The 18,705-nt window shown below is 46.9% G+C and overlaps 1 protein-coding gene and 1 non-coding gene across 3 annotated transcripts; both read right to left on the reverse strand.

The window, feature by feature from the left end:
• Positions 1-2,204: 2,204 nt before the first annotated feature.
• TRNAT-CGU (transfer RNA threonine (anticodon CGU)) lies at positions 2,205-2,276 on the reverse strand. Its single transcript has one exon. It is a non-coding gene; the product is annotated as a tRNA-Thr (tRNA).
• Positions 2,277-4,664: 2,388 nt separating this feature from the next.
• JMJD6 (jumonji domain containing 6, arginine demethylase and lysine hydroxylase) lies at positions 4,665-17,864 on the reverse strand. Of its 2 annotated transcripts, none has more exons than XM_062591565.1 (7): positions 17,619-17,861; positions 16,101-16,489; positions 12,788-13,074; positions 11,065-11,200; positions 10,811-10,949; positions 10,001-10,128; positions 4,665-8,399 (listed from the first exon to the last, which is right to left on the reverse strand). In XM_062591565.1, the coding sequence occupies exons 1-7, from the start codon at positions 17,745-17,747 to the stop codon at positions 8,363-8,365; spliced, it is 1,245 nt and encodes a 414-aa protein (XP_062447549.1). In that variant the 5' UTR covers positions 17,748-17,861; the 3' UTR covers positions 4,665-8,362. The 2 variants fall into 2 exon arrangements, with proteins under 2 accessions (XP_062447549.1, XP_062447548.1); XM_062591564.1 differs by lacking the exon at positions 4,665-8,399 and adding an exon at positions 8,406-9,163 and having other exon boundaries at positions 17,619-17,864.
• Between the last annotated feature and the right edge of the window lie 841 nt (positions 17,865-18,705).

The raw sequence follows: 18,705 nt of genomic DNA on the forward strand, positions 1-18,705 counted from the left end.
TTGCATGCCCTTGAATCAAGTGCTCTTGATTGCTGCCAGCCAGGATATTTCCTGCTCTCTTCCTCTAGCACTGAGCATTTTTCATGGCTGTTGGGTGGAAGTCTGTTAGAGGGCTTTTGTGTGCATAAAATCACAGTGGTGGATGGCTTGCACTGCTCTGCAAATTCAATAGTAAATGACCTGAAGATACATGGCTATGATCACAGGGCACCAGACTCAGGGCCACTTCTAGCCCAGGGTTTTACCATCTCAAGGGGTCCCAGCGCACCAGTCCATCCACTCTACCAGTGCCAGACTATCTTTGTTAGTGCTAATGGCAACACTTAATGATTGCTGCTGTAGTCGTTACCCCAGGGCAGACTGAGCACTTCAATGTGTACCTTCCCAAGCAGGAGTTATCACCTCCTTACAACACATGGCACTAACCCTCACAGCTTCTTCTGAGATAGGGCTCACTGAAGGGAAACCAGATAGGAGCTACAGCCAGAGATGATCACTAGCAGCTTCCGACTTTGGACCTGTAACGATTCACTACGAGGTTGCTGCAACCTACCACCCTCCTAGGAGTCCCAAGAGCTGCAGGGCTCAGACATCTCTGAAAACACCCATAGTCTAGAGAGCAACACCTAGGAGTGTCAAGGACACGTTTGCAAGAATATGAACATCTGATCTGACTTAGCTAACCTTACACAGTGTCTTGGTGGCAGAATCAGCAAGAAAGCTCAGCTTCTTACCCTGAGACTTGAGATAACAGCTAGACTCTCCTGCAATCTGGTTCCACGTGAGGGGATGGTCCCCCAAGCAGAACACAAATTAGGCTCAACAGGTCCTGTATGGTACCCTGCTGTCCCCTCTGTAGTTGTCAGGAGGCAAACAGATGGATTAAGACTTGCCCTGATGCGGCAGGGCTTCCACAGGAAGGACAGGTATCGGCATAGTTCCTCCCATCAGCTTACTCGTGAAAAAATGCTGCTGTCCCTCTGAGCTTGCTAGGAGTTGGCAAAACCTGGTCCCCAGCAGGGTGCGTGGCCCATGGAAGCTGGTGGCAATTCCCTCTTGCCTCACTGGAGAGCCAGGCTGGCTGTCACGGGGAAGGTTTCGACTGAAGCCAGAGCCTGGGCAGCGGTTAGGTGCGAGCCCTGCCGCCGCAGCCCAGAGCCGATGAAGCCAGATGAGCACGCTGCCCTCTCTTGGGAGGAGAACAGCTCTACAGCAGCTGCTCCGGCTGCGGCCAGGGAAGGGGCTGGCTCGGATACAACCCGCTGAAGGAGTCCAGTCCGTGCGCAAAAGCTGCTTTTAAACAGCCACCAGCTACCGATCGCAGCACAGGGAGCAAGGGGCACAGCAGCAGCTGGAGAGCTCCACCAGCAAAGGGGGGGTCAAGGGAGCCGCAAAGACAACTGCTCTGGGAAGCGTCCCCCTCCACCGGGCCGCCAGCCTCGCGACAAGAGGTGTTTAGTTTGATTAGCTCCCTTCCTAGCCTTCAGCCCAGGCAACCTGAGTTTCAACACGCCTCTTGCCACCACTGCTGTAATCCAAGCAAGAGCCTACAGGATCCAAGCTAGGTGAGCAGATGCGTGCTGGCTCGTGGGGAAAGCAGCAACTGCTGACCGGCACAGACCGTAGCAACTTCAGACAGGGCTTGTTCTAGACAGATGATTCTGAATTCCCAAGTCCTCTAAGAACCTTCAAATAAAGCTTGAGCACAGACAATTCCATAGTCTGAATTCAGATTACTTCTGTAAACCCCAGTCAGTACTATTTTTTTTCCTTTTTCCTCCTCTCGCCAAGGACAGCAACGTCCTCTATGCTTTCATGCCAACTGCCAGAAATTAGAAGCTATACCAAAAGGAACATCACTGTACTGTTTTTCAGCTGACATAGGCTTGTAGGTCACTAACCTGTGCGTTTGTTGATCCTTATTTTGGATCCTTATTTTGCCTGTTCACACAGGGCTGTGTGCTAGCTCTGATGGGTAAGGTTGGAAGGGACCTCTAGAGGTCATCTTGTCCAACCTCCCTGCTCAAGCAGCAGGTGCTTGAGGTAACCCTCAAGCAGGGTCACCTAGAGCACATTAGACAGAGTTGCATCCAGGTGGGTTTTGAACATCTCCAGAAGGAGACTCCACAACCTCTCTGGGCAGCCTGTTCCAAGAAGGCGGCATCCGCAGGCCCCGGCTGCAGGGCAGCCAGTGCATCACCGGCAGGCACGGACGGGGTTCGAACCCGCGATCTTCGGTTTACGAGACCGACGCCTTACCACTTGGCCACCGCGCCTGACACCCCTCCAGTGTCCCTTAGAGCTGTTTGACTCACACGAGTGGTAGAAGAACAAACACCACAAGAAAAGATTTTAGTTCACCAAGAGGCCAGAGCCAGCACAAGGGAGGGGGTGGACGAACCTTCCTCCCACTGAACGGAACAATCCTATTGAACAGCCCTCTCGTGAGGGCTCATTTTTATACTTTTGACCTAGCCCCTGTGCTAGCTGGACTTCTGCTCTGACCCAGTATAGTTGTTTTTTCACCGTGTTAAAGCTATCTCCCACTGCAAGGGCAGTCTGAGGAACTGTTGGTGGCTTTCAAAGTTTTGAACCAGCGATGAGATTGGCCTTGCCCCTGAAGGGAAATGAGTGGAAAGTCCTTCTACCGGTGACCCCAAAGCTCCTGGACACCAGCAGCCAGCCCATTCCCGACTGCAGCCCAAAGGCTGGCCAAAGCTGCAGCCCTGGGACTAAACAAGGCAGCGCTGCATCAGAACAGCAGGTCTGAAGTTCTCCCCCGCGCACAGCGGCAGGACCTCCCTGCAAGCACAGCTAAGGACACGGCCGGCTCTGCCGCTCCTGTTCCGACCGTCCTGACGTTCCTCCTCCCCCGGCAGCTTGCACAGATGTTCCCTACAGCAACATCCTGCAGTTTCAGGTCCTTCCATTGAACTAGAGGAAGCGCAACTGTTACAGGCCCCCACGGATAGGTGGGAGCTGCCGGTTCTCCAACAGGAAGGAATATGGAATGATTTCTTCTTTTGAACCCATTTCCAGTCAGTTGACACTTCTGTCAAGGCAGAAGACGTGCATGCAGGGGGGGAATCTTTACATGCCTTGAAAAAAAAAGATTAGATGCTGCAAGCATGTTAGTTTAATCCCAAACCAGTCTTCCAAACCACGGGGTTACTTTGCGCTGCAGCAACGCTGCAGTAAGAACGGAGCGCTGCTCTCTTTGTGACTCGCTTTCCAAACAGCATGAAAGAAATGATAGTTACTTGCTTTTACATCAAACTGGAGGAAAGGAACACGAACGTCAGCAAGGGTGCCGCGTATGCGATCACAGCTCCGCACGCCCGCTGATGTAACCGTGTCCCGTTAGCTCCCCAGTGGCAATTAAAAACAGAGTATGCTGCCCTCCTCGTTGAAAGGAGGTATTATGTCGCAGTTGTTGCTAAAGGGAACATAGGTAAATAAATCGGAAGACTTAAAATAAGCCAGTTCCAGATTGCAAGGCCACAGTGTCACTGAAGAAGGTACCGATAGTTCCTGCAAATCAGGATGAATGATAGGATTATCTCAAGGCTTGGACCACACAAAATCATCTCTCAGGAATGAAAAGCAGGAGATGTTACAGAAACATTTCTATGATGGCTCTGGATTGCTTTCAGCCACCACAATTCCCGTTTTCTGGCTTTTGCTCTTGTTAAATGCTAAGCACTAACGCTCCCACAGAGCGTACACCAAGAGCAGAGGTTCATTTAATAGTTGTGACTGCCTGGTTGTGTTGAGCTACACAGCATCCAGGCGAGGAAGAGGTGCAAACGGGCCCGGGAAGGAGCTGCAGAATAACTGGAAGGGGGAGGGGAGCTGGGTTAGAGGGGCAGTAAATGAGAGTGTTTCCATCCGTGTCAGGGAGGAGAAGCACAGAGGTTTTGCAGAAGTCAGAAATCTTGCTGCCTGCAGCCACAAAACCCATCTGCTTTTCAAACCTTTCTACCAGCATTTTCACAAAAAACATTTCGAGAGCCTCCAGGCTGCCGTCCCAAACTCTGCTTTAGCTTATTTACCTAGTTATTGGTTTCAAAGCTGAACAACAACAACAAAAAAAAAAACATATGAACTTTTCACTTTCCAAATCATTGTTCCAATATGTAACCAAATGCATGAAAGGTGGCTTCATGCTTCATGACTGCGAACTCCTTGAAGGGGAATCTCTCCACCGACTCCCCCAGATACGCAGGAATCAAGGAAGGAAGATCAGTTTTCGGCTTGGAGTTCAGGCCTTCCGCAGTGACCCTCTGCGCTGCGAGGGTTATCTACAACTTAAACTGAAACCAATACGTGACACCTGGAAGATGAACCTCCCTCTCGCCAGGATAAGGTAGCAAGACAGAAGCCATCGCAAGGCACACAGCAGTCTCGTGGCAAAGCCACGGACCAAACCCTTCTCCCTAAAGCTACCAGAGCCCCTGCAGCTTCCAAAACATAGTGCTGTGTGGGCATGCGAATGCATACTGGTGTCTTCCCTCATGCGATTACTCTACAGGAAGTACTCAAAACATCCCCTCAGCTGTTACTGAACACCCTTTGCTACAACGCAATACTCCAGGAAACCCAGGTGTGTACCTACAGCTTTTTCAGATCATGATAGAAGGAAAAAAAATGACTAACAAGCAGGATAATGCAAAATAATTGATTTTATTTCAAATAAAAAGCAAAAACACAATCATCCAAACAAGACAATTAAGAATAACCCAGCTGTGCTGGATGGGGTGATAAAAGCATCTAATGGCAGTGGCAGGGCTTAGAGCTGACAGTGTGACTGTCACATGAACCAGCAAGCTTTCTTTCCTCCCTCCTCTGCCCATCGGAGGGGAATGTCAAAAACTCACTTTAGGAGTAGCCCACACAGGCATTTCAGATTTAATTTCAACCAACAGTCTTACCTCCTGCCCTATGATGGCTGGGAATTCAGGGAGGAAAAGGGTCTAGGTTAATCATGAAAGAGGTTGCTGCCTTTTTCCTAAGCGTTTGGAGAGGCTCAATGTAATTGAGAACCTGGAGTCAGCGGATGGAGTTGGAGAGAGGAGGAAGGTAGGCCAGCGCTTCCTCCCGGGGAGTCACCTGCCCCCGGCGCACTTGTGCGGAGGCCAGGTGCCGAGCTACGCGCACATGTCGCTAACATCTACAGCTCCGCTGGGATAGTTATTTGTTTATTCCCGAACTGTCACAGGAGATAAATCCGTATCGGTTACCGGACTAAGGGCATGGCCACAGCTCACAAATCCCTTACATTCGGCCAGTGCGGGCAGGACAGCGACACCGCCACGCACGGTAAGATCAGGAAGCCCAGAGCGCACATCCAGCTCGCTAAGGCAGCCCAGGGAACGCGCGAGCCCCCGAAGCACGGCCGCGGGGCGCGCTGACAAAGCGCTAGCGGGGAGCGAGGCAGAGCAGCTCTGCTGCTTTGGGTCTGGACTCAGCGGACCGCCATGCTCCGAGCCCTGCCTCCGTTTGGGAAGCAAGCACGTGCAGAAACCACTCTCCCCCATCAGCTCCCCACGAGCATGGGGCTAGGCACAAGGGCCTCAGAAGGACCAGTTCCTCCCTCCATCCTATAAGGCCAGTGAGGCTGACTCTCTGATTATCTAGCCCAATTTAGAAAAATCCTGATCTAACAGGACGTCCTCTTTAAAACAGGCCACAAAATGCCAACAATTAAAACAATGGCAAAAACAAGCAGCCTCCTTTGGACACAATTTGTATACTCCATAATGATTCTGAAGGGGCCACTACAGAGCCAAGTGGCCAGAAGTGCTGAACAGCATGCCTAATGCATTCTGGTAGGAAAAACTAATGCCAGCTTAGAAAGTCTCAGCTTGCTTAGCATTTCTGGAGTACTTTCTGCAAGAGAAGAACCTCAAAGCGTCTTACACAGTAATTACATTTCAGCCTCACAACACCCCTGTGAGGTAGGTATTTTTCCATCTAATAAAACAAAGACATAAGCTCACCGGTTTGGCCAAGGCAACAGCCCATGAGCAGAAGAACCAGAGATCCCAGTACTCCCAATTCCCAGGTAACCTAAAGAAACATACCTTTGTTTCAAATTAAAAAGTGCCTTGTGGATAGATCAGTACAGCGTTGCTGGTATTACAATGCCTGCAGTTCATTTCAAACACATTGCCTTTCAATAAGGGATGTCAAACGAACACAGGCTTCAATATGAAATTTTATTTCACGCTACTGAAGAGTTCATAGGCACAGAGGAGTATTCTGCATTCTGGATCTTCCAGCTGTGCTTCTGATGGAACAGGTGTGGCTTTCCTGTCACAGCAATCAGACTTTCAAGAACATGTAAGACTTTCAGATGGTAAAGCTGTAACCACATGTGCTGAAAGCAATAGAAAGCTACAACATAAGCCATCTTACCTTACTCAGCAACCGCCAAGACGGTAGGCAGCCTTGCTCAAACAACAGTAGGAAGTTTTCTAAAAAGGGCTCCCCTCACCCTGACAGCAGCAGGGACTTCTGAGCCTTTGCCTGTACTCTTCCAAGAAGCGGCAGTTGCAGCTTGCTCTACCTGATAAGGACTATATGCTTTGAACTGGGCAGAAAAAAAAGGCAATCTTGGCCAGAAATGCTGCAAGTTTGGGAAGATTTCTTTAGAGTAGTCTTGTGGAAGAACATCCAGCAGTCTACGTAGCAAGCTTGCTTATCATCAGGAAGTTCAGGAGTCTGGACAGCTAAGGAGTGTACCAATAAGCCTTCCCTCCTTCCAGTTTTCCACCACCATGCTGCTCCTACATTAACTGACTGGCACAGAATATTCAGACACAAATCCTAACAAATATAAATAGGGTTCCTCTGTACAATGGGATACGGTCTGGTCTCCAAAATGGGAGGGGGTGTTTAAATAAGAAAAGGTTAAAAGAAGTTAAAATGGACAAACCCAAACAAGTAACATTCTGCATTCTATCAAGCCCAGCACGTGTAAGAAAGTCAAGGTTAAGGCTGCCAATCTGCTTTTTTTAAGTGACCAGGATCTGGACTGCAGTTTAGCAGATGCACACCACTTCCTCTTCCAAGTTTCCCCTTCCAAACAGCAACACTGAAATTAGATCTAATGCCCTCTCCTCAGTCTCAAAAAAGTACCTAAAAAAGTATTTCAACACAGCCAGCTTCTGGCTGTGCTGTTCAGATTAGAGGATAAAGGATCATTTTCTTGTAGCACAGCTTCAGCAAGATCAACCTCTGTATTGCCACTACCACAGCCCCTGCTAAAGAAAACCAGCAGCTCCAACATATCCCTTCAGGACGAGAGCTCCACTTGGCATAATTCAAATGCATCTACACAGACTCAAGCATCACATCACATTAAAAAAAAAAGAGGATAACATTATGCCCCCCTCCCAGTCCTTTAAAACTGGCACCCCTAGTTCTGGAAATTTCTGAACCCACAACCTCAAAGAATCACTTGTGTTGAACTGCACTGGCCTGAATAAGCCCATGGCACTGTAACTGCTTGGTATTTAAAGCCGAGCAACTATTGTTACTATGTAAGAGTCAGAACCTGCCAGTTATTGCCTAGTGATAATCGTCACTCCTGCACCTGAAGAAATGTAACTACTGGCAACTGCTGGTTTTTGCTGTGCAAGAAACTCCAAGATTCACCTGTTCCCTCAAGCTTTCTGTAGCAAGGTGCTAGTGCATCTTTGTTGCTATTCATCTTAGACACAGAGCAAAGTAAATGGACTGTTGCTGGTTAAGGTGTTACACCTTATAAACTACTCAGGCTGGTTTAGATGCATGCACGTAGATTAAGACCACAAAAGATGCTTCAGATAGGTGGTCACCTCCACTGAAGTTACTTCAGTGTTTGAAGCATTCATACCACCTTCCCTTCCTGAAATTCTGGTACAAAATCCGTCGGACGTTCTGATAGACCAGGAGGGCTGGTGTTCCTTTCCTCAAGTGTACAGGACAACATGTAAACATACGACAGTGTCAAAGCAAGGCAGGTTTCTAGATCTACCTGCTGTTTTTTAAAAGAGTTCTTTAAAAACTGACCGTTGTCTTCCTTGCCAGTTATGTGAACCATTAAATACTTGGCATGTCCTTACCCAAAGCTGGGTAGTTAGTGCACTCACTTGGGGCACAGAGGGGACAAAGCATTGCACAATGAGTCAGGGTATTCCCCTGCAAGTTAGTAAGGAGCCAACCTTCGACAGTGCATAACGAAGACAGACGTTTGGATCGAAGAAGTGACAAAACTTAAGGACCATGAGAAATGGGAGCAGAAGGGGGTAGAACAGAGCTGGCTGGCTGCTAACGGAGCTTCAAATGGCAGCTGCCTCTAGACGAGTGTTATCATCGCTCAGGGGTAACTGCGGCCTCCACAAGATTCCCTAATCCTGTCAAAAAAAGTACAACTGCCTGTCAACAACTAGAGCATTTTCCTCCATACCATGATACAAGATTGCAGCATGCAGGTTAGTCATATGCTTACGCCTCCTACAGAACTGTACAAACTAGACATGATTTTATATTTGGAACTGTTGCTATTAAATAACCCATCATACAGCTGGAGCAGAAATCCCACCCATCCTCAAAACATACAGCAGAAAATCAATATACAGGAGGAAGAATAGTGAAGTCTAGAAAGAAAAGGTTCCAGGCAAGGTGCTAATATTTAATACACACTATATTAATTTCAAAATCTGAAGTGCAAAGAACTTAAAATGCATAGGCCCTACAGGAGGACAGATCTGTATGTGTAGGCTGCATTTCTAGATAGCTTTTTTTAAAAAAAAATCTGCATTAATGTTCATTAGCTCCTGCTGCCAATTCCCTGCCTGGAGTTGCAATCAGCTGCTAAAACATGAGTTGGTAATGTCATAATAAGTTGTTAAAACCTCCAGACAAAAATAAGCAGTCAGTACAATTCTCTCCAACTGTTTAAGGGTGCTGTACTTCAATTATATTCAGTTGCTTTCAAGAGCTGCTCAAAAAAGAGCACTGAATCACAGCAACATAAATGGTGACATATACAGGAGCAAACAGGTCTTTAGCAGCACCCCACATCAGGATGTCAGGCATGCTACTGGACATCTGGACTTCTTCAGGTGAATTGCTATCACATAGCTCCTTCAGCAGGTCACCCACTTGGTTACTCCAGCTTTTAAATATATACAAATACTGTGATGACCAACAGACCAAGAGCTAGACAGCTAAGATAAGCAGCTAATAGAGCAGCATCAGTTAACCATGCTGAGAGGAATAAACTTAAGAACTTAAGCAAGCCTCTTCTATACTCTGTGAAGTACACTGCCAGATTCCTAGTGTTTCAGTTTTTAACTTGGCCAGTTCACAGAGAATCTCTTTCCTCATTAATTTTATTCCAAGCAATAACTCATCAACTCGGCAGTCTTGATGTTCCTTCCATTCACCCACAATGGCTATTTTTTTTTTTTTTTTTTTTTTTTTTAAGAGTAATTACATACTTTGGGGAGTTTGGATAAATTTTGTCTTTAACAGATAAAACAATAGGCCAAATTGAAGTGATCCAGGCAAGAAGAAAGAGAATTTGTACCTCCACTTGAAGGTTTTCTGTTTGAAAAACCAGAGTTTAAACCCAAATCTCACCTGATCAGTCCTCATGTTTAGCTGTTTACTATTTACTTGTACTCTCTGAAGAGCAGTTAAAACACTCCACCTCTCCCATAAGAAAGATACTTTCTCTATTAAAAGAGACAACTAAGAAAAGTAATAAAACTGTTTATTAAATAAGGTAAAAGCTCATTTTTTTAAAAAAAAAAATCTTAGTTTTCAGTTTGGAGCAATTAAAATAATTCATAGAGAAAAGATACCACCACTGGCCCAATAGCTTCACATTCTGTAAGAGACTGTTGCTCTCCATTTCTCTATCCTGATGAATCACCCTATCTCAAATCTGCCAGCTCTGCCTTGTATCATCTTTTGTTCTTTAAAAAAAGAAAAGTTGCCATCGGGTCACCTGGAGGAACTGCGCTCTTTGCTCACACAGTCATCTTGGGAAGTTGTATCTCCATTACCCATCATGCTACACGTTCGCCTCTTTTTCCTCCGATGCATCATTCCCTCTGTCTCAGAGCCAGAGTCACACTGAAGTACAAAGAGAGAAAATTAGAATTCAGTGAAGTTAGAGAAACCCAGTAAACTCTGTTTGTGCTACAGAATTCATCATAAGAGCTACCACAGTAGCACTGAGTAACCAAAATTCAAAGACTATCTGCTATTTTAGATTTGACTTAGGAAATCAATTTAAAATTAAGTGACTAAAACCTCGGGACAGGCATATTCAAGTTTCATCAGGGACTACAGCACATTTGGGACAAAACAATTGGTACATTCACTTTGGTTCCTAAAAGAACTTCATTTTGCAGACTCAGCAGTTTCTGAAGCACATAAGCCATTATAGGCATCTTAACCGGACATCTAGAAGTCTAGTGTCATAACTGATACTCTCTGTTCTGTATCTTGTAAAACAGCAGTTTTCAGCCAGTTCAGATAAAGTATGGCTTAGCTATATTAGTGACTGATTTACATGTTATGTACACATAGACCAAACGAACCAAACTTTAGTGATACAAAGATGGCTTTTATCAAACAGAACCTGCTGAGACCAGACTCCTCTACCATACACTTCTTATTTGCTTTCTATTCATTTCCTGCATAAGACATGAATATTAGAATGTGGATCTTTATTAGAGCTGGCCCATGAACAAGTATGTAGAAAACAATGCAATTGCAGAATACAGATCACCTATAGTAGTAAAAAACGTACCTCTGAATCAGAGTCTGAGGAGCTAGAACTTGAAGAACTGGAAGAATCACTAGAACTATCAGAAGCAATACCAGTAGATTCCTGTAGATCAACTGAATCAGCCAATGCTGCCAAGTCAGGATGTTCCTGCTTTAGGATCCTAAATATAGCCAAGATTTCAGAATTAGTCTTTGAGCAGTAATGCTGCACAAAATGAACAATTTTTTTTTTTTTTTTTAGGAAGAATGTGAAAAAAAAGTTACTAAATCTCTTACCTGTACCATTTCCGTGATAATTTGGGCCTTCCTCTTACTGTCTTGTGCCACACCACAGGGAAGTTGGTACAGCTGGCAAAGTTTTGTGTGATGGCAATAGTTGTGTCAAGATTGAGAACTACATGCCACCAGCCACCTATAAATACAACACCAATGACCAAAAGCATGCTTAAGAACAGTCATGTATACTTCTCCTACCCATTAAAAGGCGGCTATGTGTTTGGCTTTCCAGTGAGATGTAGCAAAGCTATGATGTTATTTCATTGCCACAGATTGGAACATAGCCTGATTTGCCCAAAGCTACAGAGTCCACAGTAGAGGTAGAAATTGGACCCTATCTCTCAAACCCAGGTGAGTTTGTTGCTTAATCTTCCTTCTCCAGTCACATTCTAGAATCCATTGTTGTTACGGAGGGCTCCTCAGCGCTCTAAGCTCTCCATCTCACAGAGTGCTCTAAAGATGTGACTTGACAGCAGCATGCTGGCTACTGACAGCTTATTTAATACCAAGTGCCACTGTAACCCAGTCTGCACAGAGATCCTCTGTTAAGCTGGACAGCACTTTCCATGTTGATTTACTAAGGTTCTTATGATTAGAGTCTAACCTTTCATTTAAAAATAGATGCAAATTGTTTCCTCAAACAGGGATACAGGATGAAATTAGATGGTCATATTCTTACAACCCACTTATAAACCCATAAAAAGACTAAAGAAACAGTTCAAGAAACAGGAAGCAGACAGCTACAAAATCTTAACAGAAGGTACACTGAATAGTCACTAATAAGTGCCAAGACAATCACACGGCACTTTTCAAACATGAAGTCATCTGTATTTCAGAGACAAGCAAAGTGGAAAGAAGCAATATGCCATGTTGTACAAAAATGACGCAAGATTTAGAGGTTAGAATTTAGGCAGTGAACTCACCCACTTTATCCACTAGCCACCCCCACCTGCCAATTATAATGGGCACATAATACACAGTCTTTCTAAGATCTGATAAGGATACTATTCTCTTAAGCTTCCAATTTCAAATGCAAGATTAGGCATAGTCACAGGGAAGTAGGTGGAATGAGCCAGTGCCTTTAAGTAGTTCTTTTCCCACAGTCAAGGGGAAAAAAAAAAAAAAAAAAAGGCAACAAAGCGATCAGACTACAAAGTATAAAATCTACTCATGAACTTGCTACACCGAATATAAACTCAAGAACTTGCATAAGAGTAACTAGTATTCAAACACTTCTGTTCTTTCACAGCTTAGTGTTTTCCTACTACCATAGTTTTGTTCACAATCACATTTTCAGACTCATTTATAGAATCACAGGATGGGTAAGGTTGAGAGGGACCTCTGGAGATCATCTAGTCCAACCCACAAACGAGTGGCCCATACGGGGATCGAAACCACGACCTTGGCGTTATTAGCACCATGCTCTAACCAATTGAGCTAAACCTAACTCCCCTCATTTATTGCATCCCAAGTTCTGTTCTGACATCTGTATCACACGCAATTCTATACTATTGATCTTTTATGTTTCGGGGCATTCAGAGAGTAACTGAACAATCTTAAAGATGGCCTCCTAGTATGTAGCCCTTTTTAAAACAGCGCAAAGTAGTTTATTTTCTAAGAGAGGAGCAATAAAAGTAAGCTGCACTATTTCCTTCATCGCTGCTACACGTATGCAAAAACCACACTTTTCTCTCCCAGATTTCCTTACCGGAGTTGTACATACCTGGCACAAAGACCGTCTCGCCTGGCTTCTGTAAGATTTCCAGGGGTTTGAATTCAGCAGGCCAGGTGGGTAGCTGTGTCCTAGGATATATGACATTGAACCAAGTGATAGCCTCATCCTGTTGGTTCCCTCCCTCTTCTCGGGTCACTTTGATCAGCTCTCTAGGAGTGCTGGTGGGGAACAGGCACCAACGCTTATGTCCCTGGACTAAGGCATTCCAAGCACTAGTTCCCAAGGGATCAATGTGGATTCCTGTTCCAGAACGAGGTGGGCCCATCACAAACCATCTGCATGTGAGGAAAAAGATTCTTTAGCCATATTGCAAGCAAGTAGCTGCCTTCTCTAATAACTTTCTTGCATTTCTCTCTCTCACTTTCACATTAGACAGGTATTTACAGCTGTTAATTTTAAGTAAAGTTAGAAATCAAGAGTTAGTCTCTTCATTTGTATTCCAGAAAAAGAGTCAGCAGCAAAATTGCATCCAAAAAAAAGATTGTTATATTAATACCACAGCAAAAGATAAAACAGTTTTAACCTGGAGAGGGGGAAAAAAAAACCAACCCCCCCCCCCCACGAACTGTAACAGGAATCACTCCAGGCCAAGAAACTGAAGATTACTTTTTAAAACAAAGTACAACTATGAAATATAAACGGTTCTCCAATAAAATATATACTAATTTCAAGGTGTCAGTTTCCATTTTAGTAGAAATCCTTATGAAGATGATTAAATCATAACTGCCTGCAGTAGGAGTCTTATGATGCAGGAAGTTCTTCCTAATCCTATGGTTTTCTAAAATTTGCTACTCATACAGCACGACAACTGCAGAACAATGAGGAACAAAAGGCGACACAAATAAGGAATAGAACAAAGTTACGCAACCCTTGCTGCTCTCTATCCCTTCTGTTCATTTACAACAGCCTTTTCACTGTAATGTTTAACTGGTTATGGCTTACATTCCAATGGCCAGTCAGGATTTGCTGTGTTTATTTTCATTCCCCATCAGTAAAAGTTATTTTTCCCTACAGAGAACTTGATCTGCTATAGGCATTTAAAAGTAACAGCACCTTCAACTGCTCATTCTCTCTGAAACAGAAGAAAAAGAGCTACAATACCAGATAAAACAGTGCAAGTGAGGTGAGATATTACCACATGTCAAGAAAAAAAAATAATTCTTTAGTGGGCAGCAAAGAAGGTAAAACCCACAAATTTGAGTCTTCTTCCAAAAAGATCCTTCCATTGTATGGCAGATAGTCAGGTAACACTCAGCAGGAGGAGTTCAAAGGCTCAAAAAATACTGAAAGCAACAAAGCCCTCCATCTCTCCACTCCCATGCAGAAGTTAAGTATTTTGCCAGTACAATTTGATAGCACTAATTATAGCACTAAGTTTGGTTTTCAAGCTCTGCTCTTCCTACTTCATAAAGAAACCATAAAAACACAAGCAAGTAGGTGTTTGTCTGTTCTACTGTCAGTTTGGTCCTCAGATTCATATTAGCCTTGGAAAACTAATTAAACCACTAGCAGTAAAATTACAGTTTTATTAATAAAAAGTTATAATTGAATGAATTGAAGTACAGGCCTATCTAGTAAAGCAAGAGATGCACTGTTCAATACAGCTTTTCTGAGTATAACCTGAATCTGCACACACAGGAAGATTTTAGATCCTTATTTAGCATCACTAGTTTACTGCTATCTTCCCCTAGTTGTTTATAATGAACATCACTTAGTTTGCCTCAAGTCATCTTCAGATTTACCCTTAGAAACACAATACCCTGTCACGCTTTAGGAAAAGGCAAACAAAAACCACACCTGCCCACTCTACAAACCAACAAAAACACTAGTCATTTCAGTAAAAAGTAGTAACTTTTGGAAGCCATTATTTTAAAAGACAAGGTGCTTTAAGTAGCAAGAGGTCTTATTTTAAGATCTATACACAACGGCATCTCTCAATTCACAAGTCAATCTGTATAGAGCATATCCTGATCGCATGACTAGAAAGAACCACTTTTGTCAGTTACGCTGTTAACTGCTACATGTTCTTAGTTCGCTCCTGTACCGAGATGACGCCCATAATCCAAAGCGGCATCAGTGCTTGCATCACTTTTGCATCACTCCTCCCTCAAAAACAGTAATAGCCTCAAACAAAACCACACTTCAAAAAAAAAAAAAAAAAAAAAAGAGCATTTGTAAAAATTCTGTGGATACCAGATCACAAGCAAGGAGCTCAACGTTTGCTTGTGGGTGGGTGGGTGCGGAAAGATTGATATAAGTGAGTCACAACCATATTATCTAGTTTACCTAGAACTTTGATAAATGATTCCTCATTTCCCAAATGTAATCACTTTCTGATAGGGACTACACCCAGTATGCTTTGGTGTTTGATCACAGCATTGTATGCTCCTTCTTAGAGGCAAATGATGAAAATGTTCCTGTTACAACACTGTAAAAATATCAGTTTTGGTGATCTTAAAAGAAATTGTTTCCACCTTCATTCCTGAAACTGCAAGAATGAACAAAAAAACCCATGTTTATCACTTCTTCTATACGATTAGAGTAGAACACCATCACATAAGAAACTCAAAGTCCCATGTCATTCAAAATACAAGCTCTTCTCTGTCAATTACGACATATATGTAAAGACTAGTTACTTGGGAAACATTCAGCTAACGCTCATACTGTTATGAATAATAACAACATTTTTTTATTCAGTAGCCTGAATAAAAGTTAATTACATTTGATTTCAGGAATAAAGTGTCATTTCAATCCTGTTTTCAACTAGATGCTGAAAAAGGGTGGAAAATGTTGAGAGAGAACAGTATTTATTTTGCATTTACATAACATTTGCACGGATGCTAGGAACTTGCTTCTACACTTGATATGTAATCTATCTTAAGATCTTTACCTTAAAAGGACTGACTCATAATTAAACAAAACACCACATTGTACATAACCATTGTAACAAAACTCATGAGTTAGGCTTGAGATATTTAGAAATTTGAAAACCACAAGGCACTTCACACAGATCAAGAAACTGATCCTCACAACTTTCAGTAACAACTCAATTCTTTTAAGCTAAGTGAGGCAAATGATCTTGACAAAAAAAAAAAGTGATGTAGCACCATTGGTAGCAGAATCAGAAACTGTGATACACAAAACTTTACCTACCTCCTTCTAGGTTACTGATGCAGGCTTGTCTTAAAATATCACATCTAAGGCTACTGCTTTGCTTTATAATAACTCTAGCTATTTAGGAATAACAAATGAGATAAAATATATATATATATAATTTTATCTTGCTCTCACAGTACTATACCTGTAAGGTGGCCTTCGTTTCTCTCCAGCATACTGAAATAGATCATCAGTGAAGAATTTGGGCACTTTGTAGTCCTCCAGGAGTTTCCTACGCTTGGGATGCTCTCCGTAACTGCTGTCAAAGATGTAGAGCGGGCTGTCATCACGTGTGGTCTCCATGTACTCTATGTAGTACTTCATCTTCATCTTCACAGAATAACCATCATTGTCCTCACCACATTTGAACTTTTGGTTCCTATACTTGCGTTTGAGACGTTCCAGAGTCCACTTCTCTTGGGCAGACCAGCCTACCTGAGCATTCAGCAAGACTACAGGCTTGTAAGGTTTTTCATAACGCTCAACAAATTCTTCCACTGTTAACTGGAGTGCATCTGCCCTTTCTACGTTATCCTGTGAAAGCAGGAGACAAATAGAGAACATGAGTTATTAGGACAGACTAATATCCCAGTCCCTAAATGAACACTTCACGTTCATACTTTGTTCAAATGACCGTGAGAGTATTAAGCTGTCTGTGTGTTATTTTAAGCTTCCCCAAGACCGCAGTCCCATTTCTCGCGCCCAGCTCTTTACACACATCAGTAACATCAGCAGGCTAAAGTTCTGCTTGGCACTCCTCCCTGCCGAGGTAATTACCCGGGCAGAGAGGGCACCTCTGCCCTTTCAGCTGACACTTTCCCTGCTGCACTGCATTTCACTCCTCTCCCCGGGGCAGGGAGTGCTCGCTGCTCCCCCACCATTCTCCAGAAACCCTAGGGAAGGGGCCTGGGACTTCCCTAGAATTACATGTGCACTCACATCCTGAAAGGACGCGGACAGCTATTCCTGACTACCCCCACCCCTGAGGAACCCCAGCAGCTCTTGACAAAACTCACCTCAAGTATAAGGGCACTTTCCTCTTTCTCATGAGCCAGCTCGTGGCCGTCTGCTCCTATCAGCCTCCCTGACTTGCTGTCCCCACAGGCCCCACCATCCCTCTCAGCCCCCTCATTTCCTACAGCCCTCCCAGCCTCCCATTCCCCACAGCCTCCCCATTTTGCACAGCCCTCCCACCCTTTTCCATTCCCTCTACCTGTTCTTTTCCCCAGCCCCCCCATTCCCCTCAGGCCCCCAGCAGCCCCCCCATTCCCACAACATCCCCCCCATTCCCCTCAGGCCCCCAGCAGCCCCCCCATTCCCCCAGTACCCCCTCATTCCCCTCAGGCCCCCCAGCAGCCCCCCTGCATTCCCCTCAGGCCCCCCAGCAGCCCCCGGTTCCCACAGCACCCCCCCCCATGCCCCTCAACCCTCCTTCCTCTCAGCCCCGTTGAACCCCCCCTTCTCCTCAGTCCCACAGCACCCCCCATCCCCCTCAGGCCCCCTGCATTCCCCTCAGCCCCCCAACAGCCCCCCATTCCCACAGCACCCCCCCCATTCCCCTCAGCAGCCCCCTCCCCATTCCCAGCAGACCCCCCCTCCCTCGCCGCCCCGGTCCCCAGCCGAGCCGGGCCGTCCCCGAGCGCCGAGCCCGGGCGGCGCGCACCTTGCAGGCGGCCGGGCTGAGCGGGAAGGTCTCGCAGTAGTTGTGGCGGGTCCAGTCCAGCGAGTCCTTCAGCTCGGGCCGGGCGCTGCGCTTCGCCTCGCGGATCCGCTTCTTGCTCTTGTGGTTCATGGCGGTGGCGCTGGGGGTCGCCGCCCCGCTGCGCGCCCGGCTCCGCACGGCCCGGCTCAGCCTCGCCCGGCCCGGCCCGGCTCGGCCCGGCCGCCTCACCTTCGAGAAATTTCACCCCCCTTGCCGCCGCTGTCGCCGCGGCCCCGCCCCCGCCGCCCTCCCATTGGCTCGCCGCGCCGCCGTCTTCCGCCACGCTTGCCGGGCCCTCGGGCGCTGATTGGCGGCAGCGCGGCAGCGGCGCGGGCGGCCCGCCATGCTGGGAAGGGCGGCTGCGCGGGGGGCGGACGGGAAGGGGCGCGGCGGGGCGGCGCCGGCTGCCGCTGGCCACGCTGCCTCCGGGCCCGCGCGGGCGCCGTGCCGCGCCGCGCCGCGGCTCGGGCGTCAGAGCCCTGCCCGCCCCTCTCCTCCCCCGCCGGGCTCGCTCTCCCTCCGCGGCCCCGGCGCCCGCGGAGCCGCACGGCCCCGGCGCCCCGAGCCTGCTTTGCTCGGAGCCCCAGGAAACGGGAGCCCCGGGTTGATAAAAGCGGGGAACGCCGAGAAGAGCCGCCCGCGCCGCCGGGCAGAGCCCGCAGCGCCAGGGCAGCTCCTCTGGCACGGCACGGCACGGCACGGCCCCTCCCCGCCGCGGGTGCTCCAAGCCGGCCTGTTAGGCCGGCACCGACCCGCCCGCTCCCGCAGGCGGCGGGCCCGCGCATGCGCAGAGCTCGATGCTAGGCCCGACTCGGGCTCGGCCCGGCGGGGGCGGCAGGGCCCCGCTCCGGCCGCGCCGCGCCGCGCCGCGCCGCAATGAGCGCCCGGGGCAGGGGCGGGCGCTGCGCCGTGACGCCGCGCCGGGAGAAGGCAGCGATTGGCTCACGGGGCCTGGCGCAGCACGTCGCTGCCTGCCATTGGCCGGCGGCGGCGCGGCCCGGCGGCGGCGGCGGCGATGGGGGAGCAGCGGCGGCGGCGGCCCCGCGCG

The sequence above is a fragment of the Rhea pennata genome, chromosome 19, assembly GCF_028389875.1.
Source record: "Rhea pennata isolate bPtePen1 chromosome 19, bPtePen1.pri, whole genome shotgun sequence".
NCBI classification, from domain to species: Eukaryota; Metazoa; Chordata; class Aves; order Rheiformes; family Rheidae; genus Rhea; species Rhea pennata.

Excerpts from the sequence above, each read along its gene's own strand:
- JMJD6 (XM_062591564.1), bottom strand. The coding sequence starts at position 17,747 with ATGAACCACAAGAGCAAGAAGCGGATCCGCGAGGCGAAGCGCAGCGCC. Across the intron at positions 16,490-17,618 it reads TCAGCCCGGCCGCCTGCAAG|GATAACGTAGAAAGGGCAGA; the intron begins GTGCGCGCCGCC and ends CTGCTTTCACAG. Across the intron at positions 11,201-12,787 it reads CGAGACGGTCTTTGTGCCAG|GTGGCTGGTGGCATGTAGTT; the intron begins GTATGTACAACT and ends TTGTATTTATAG.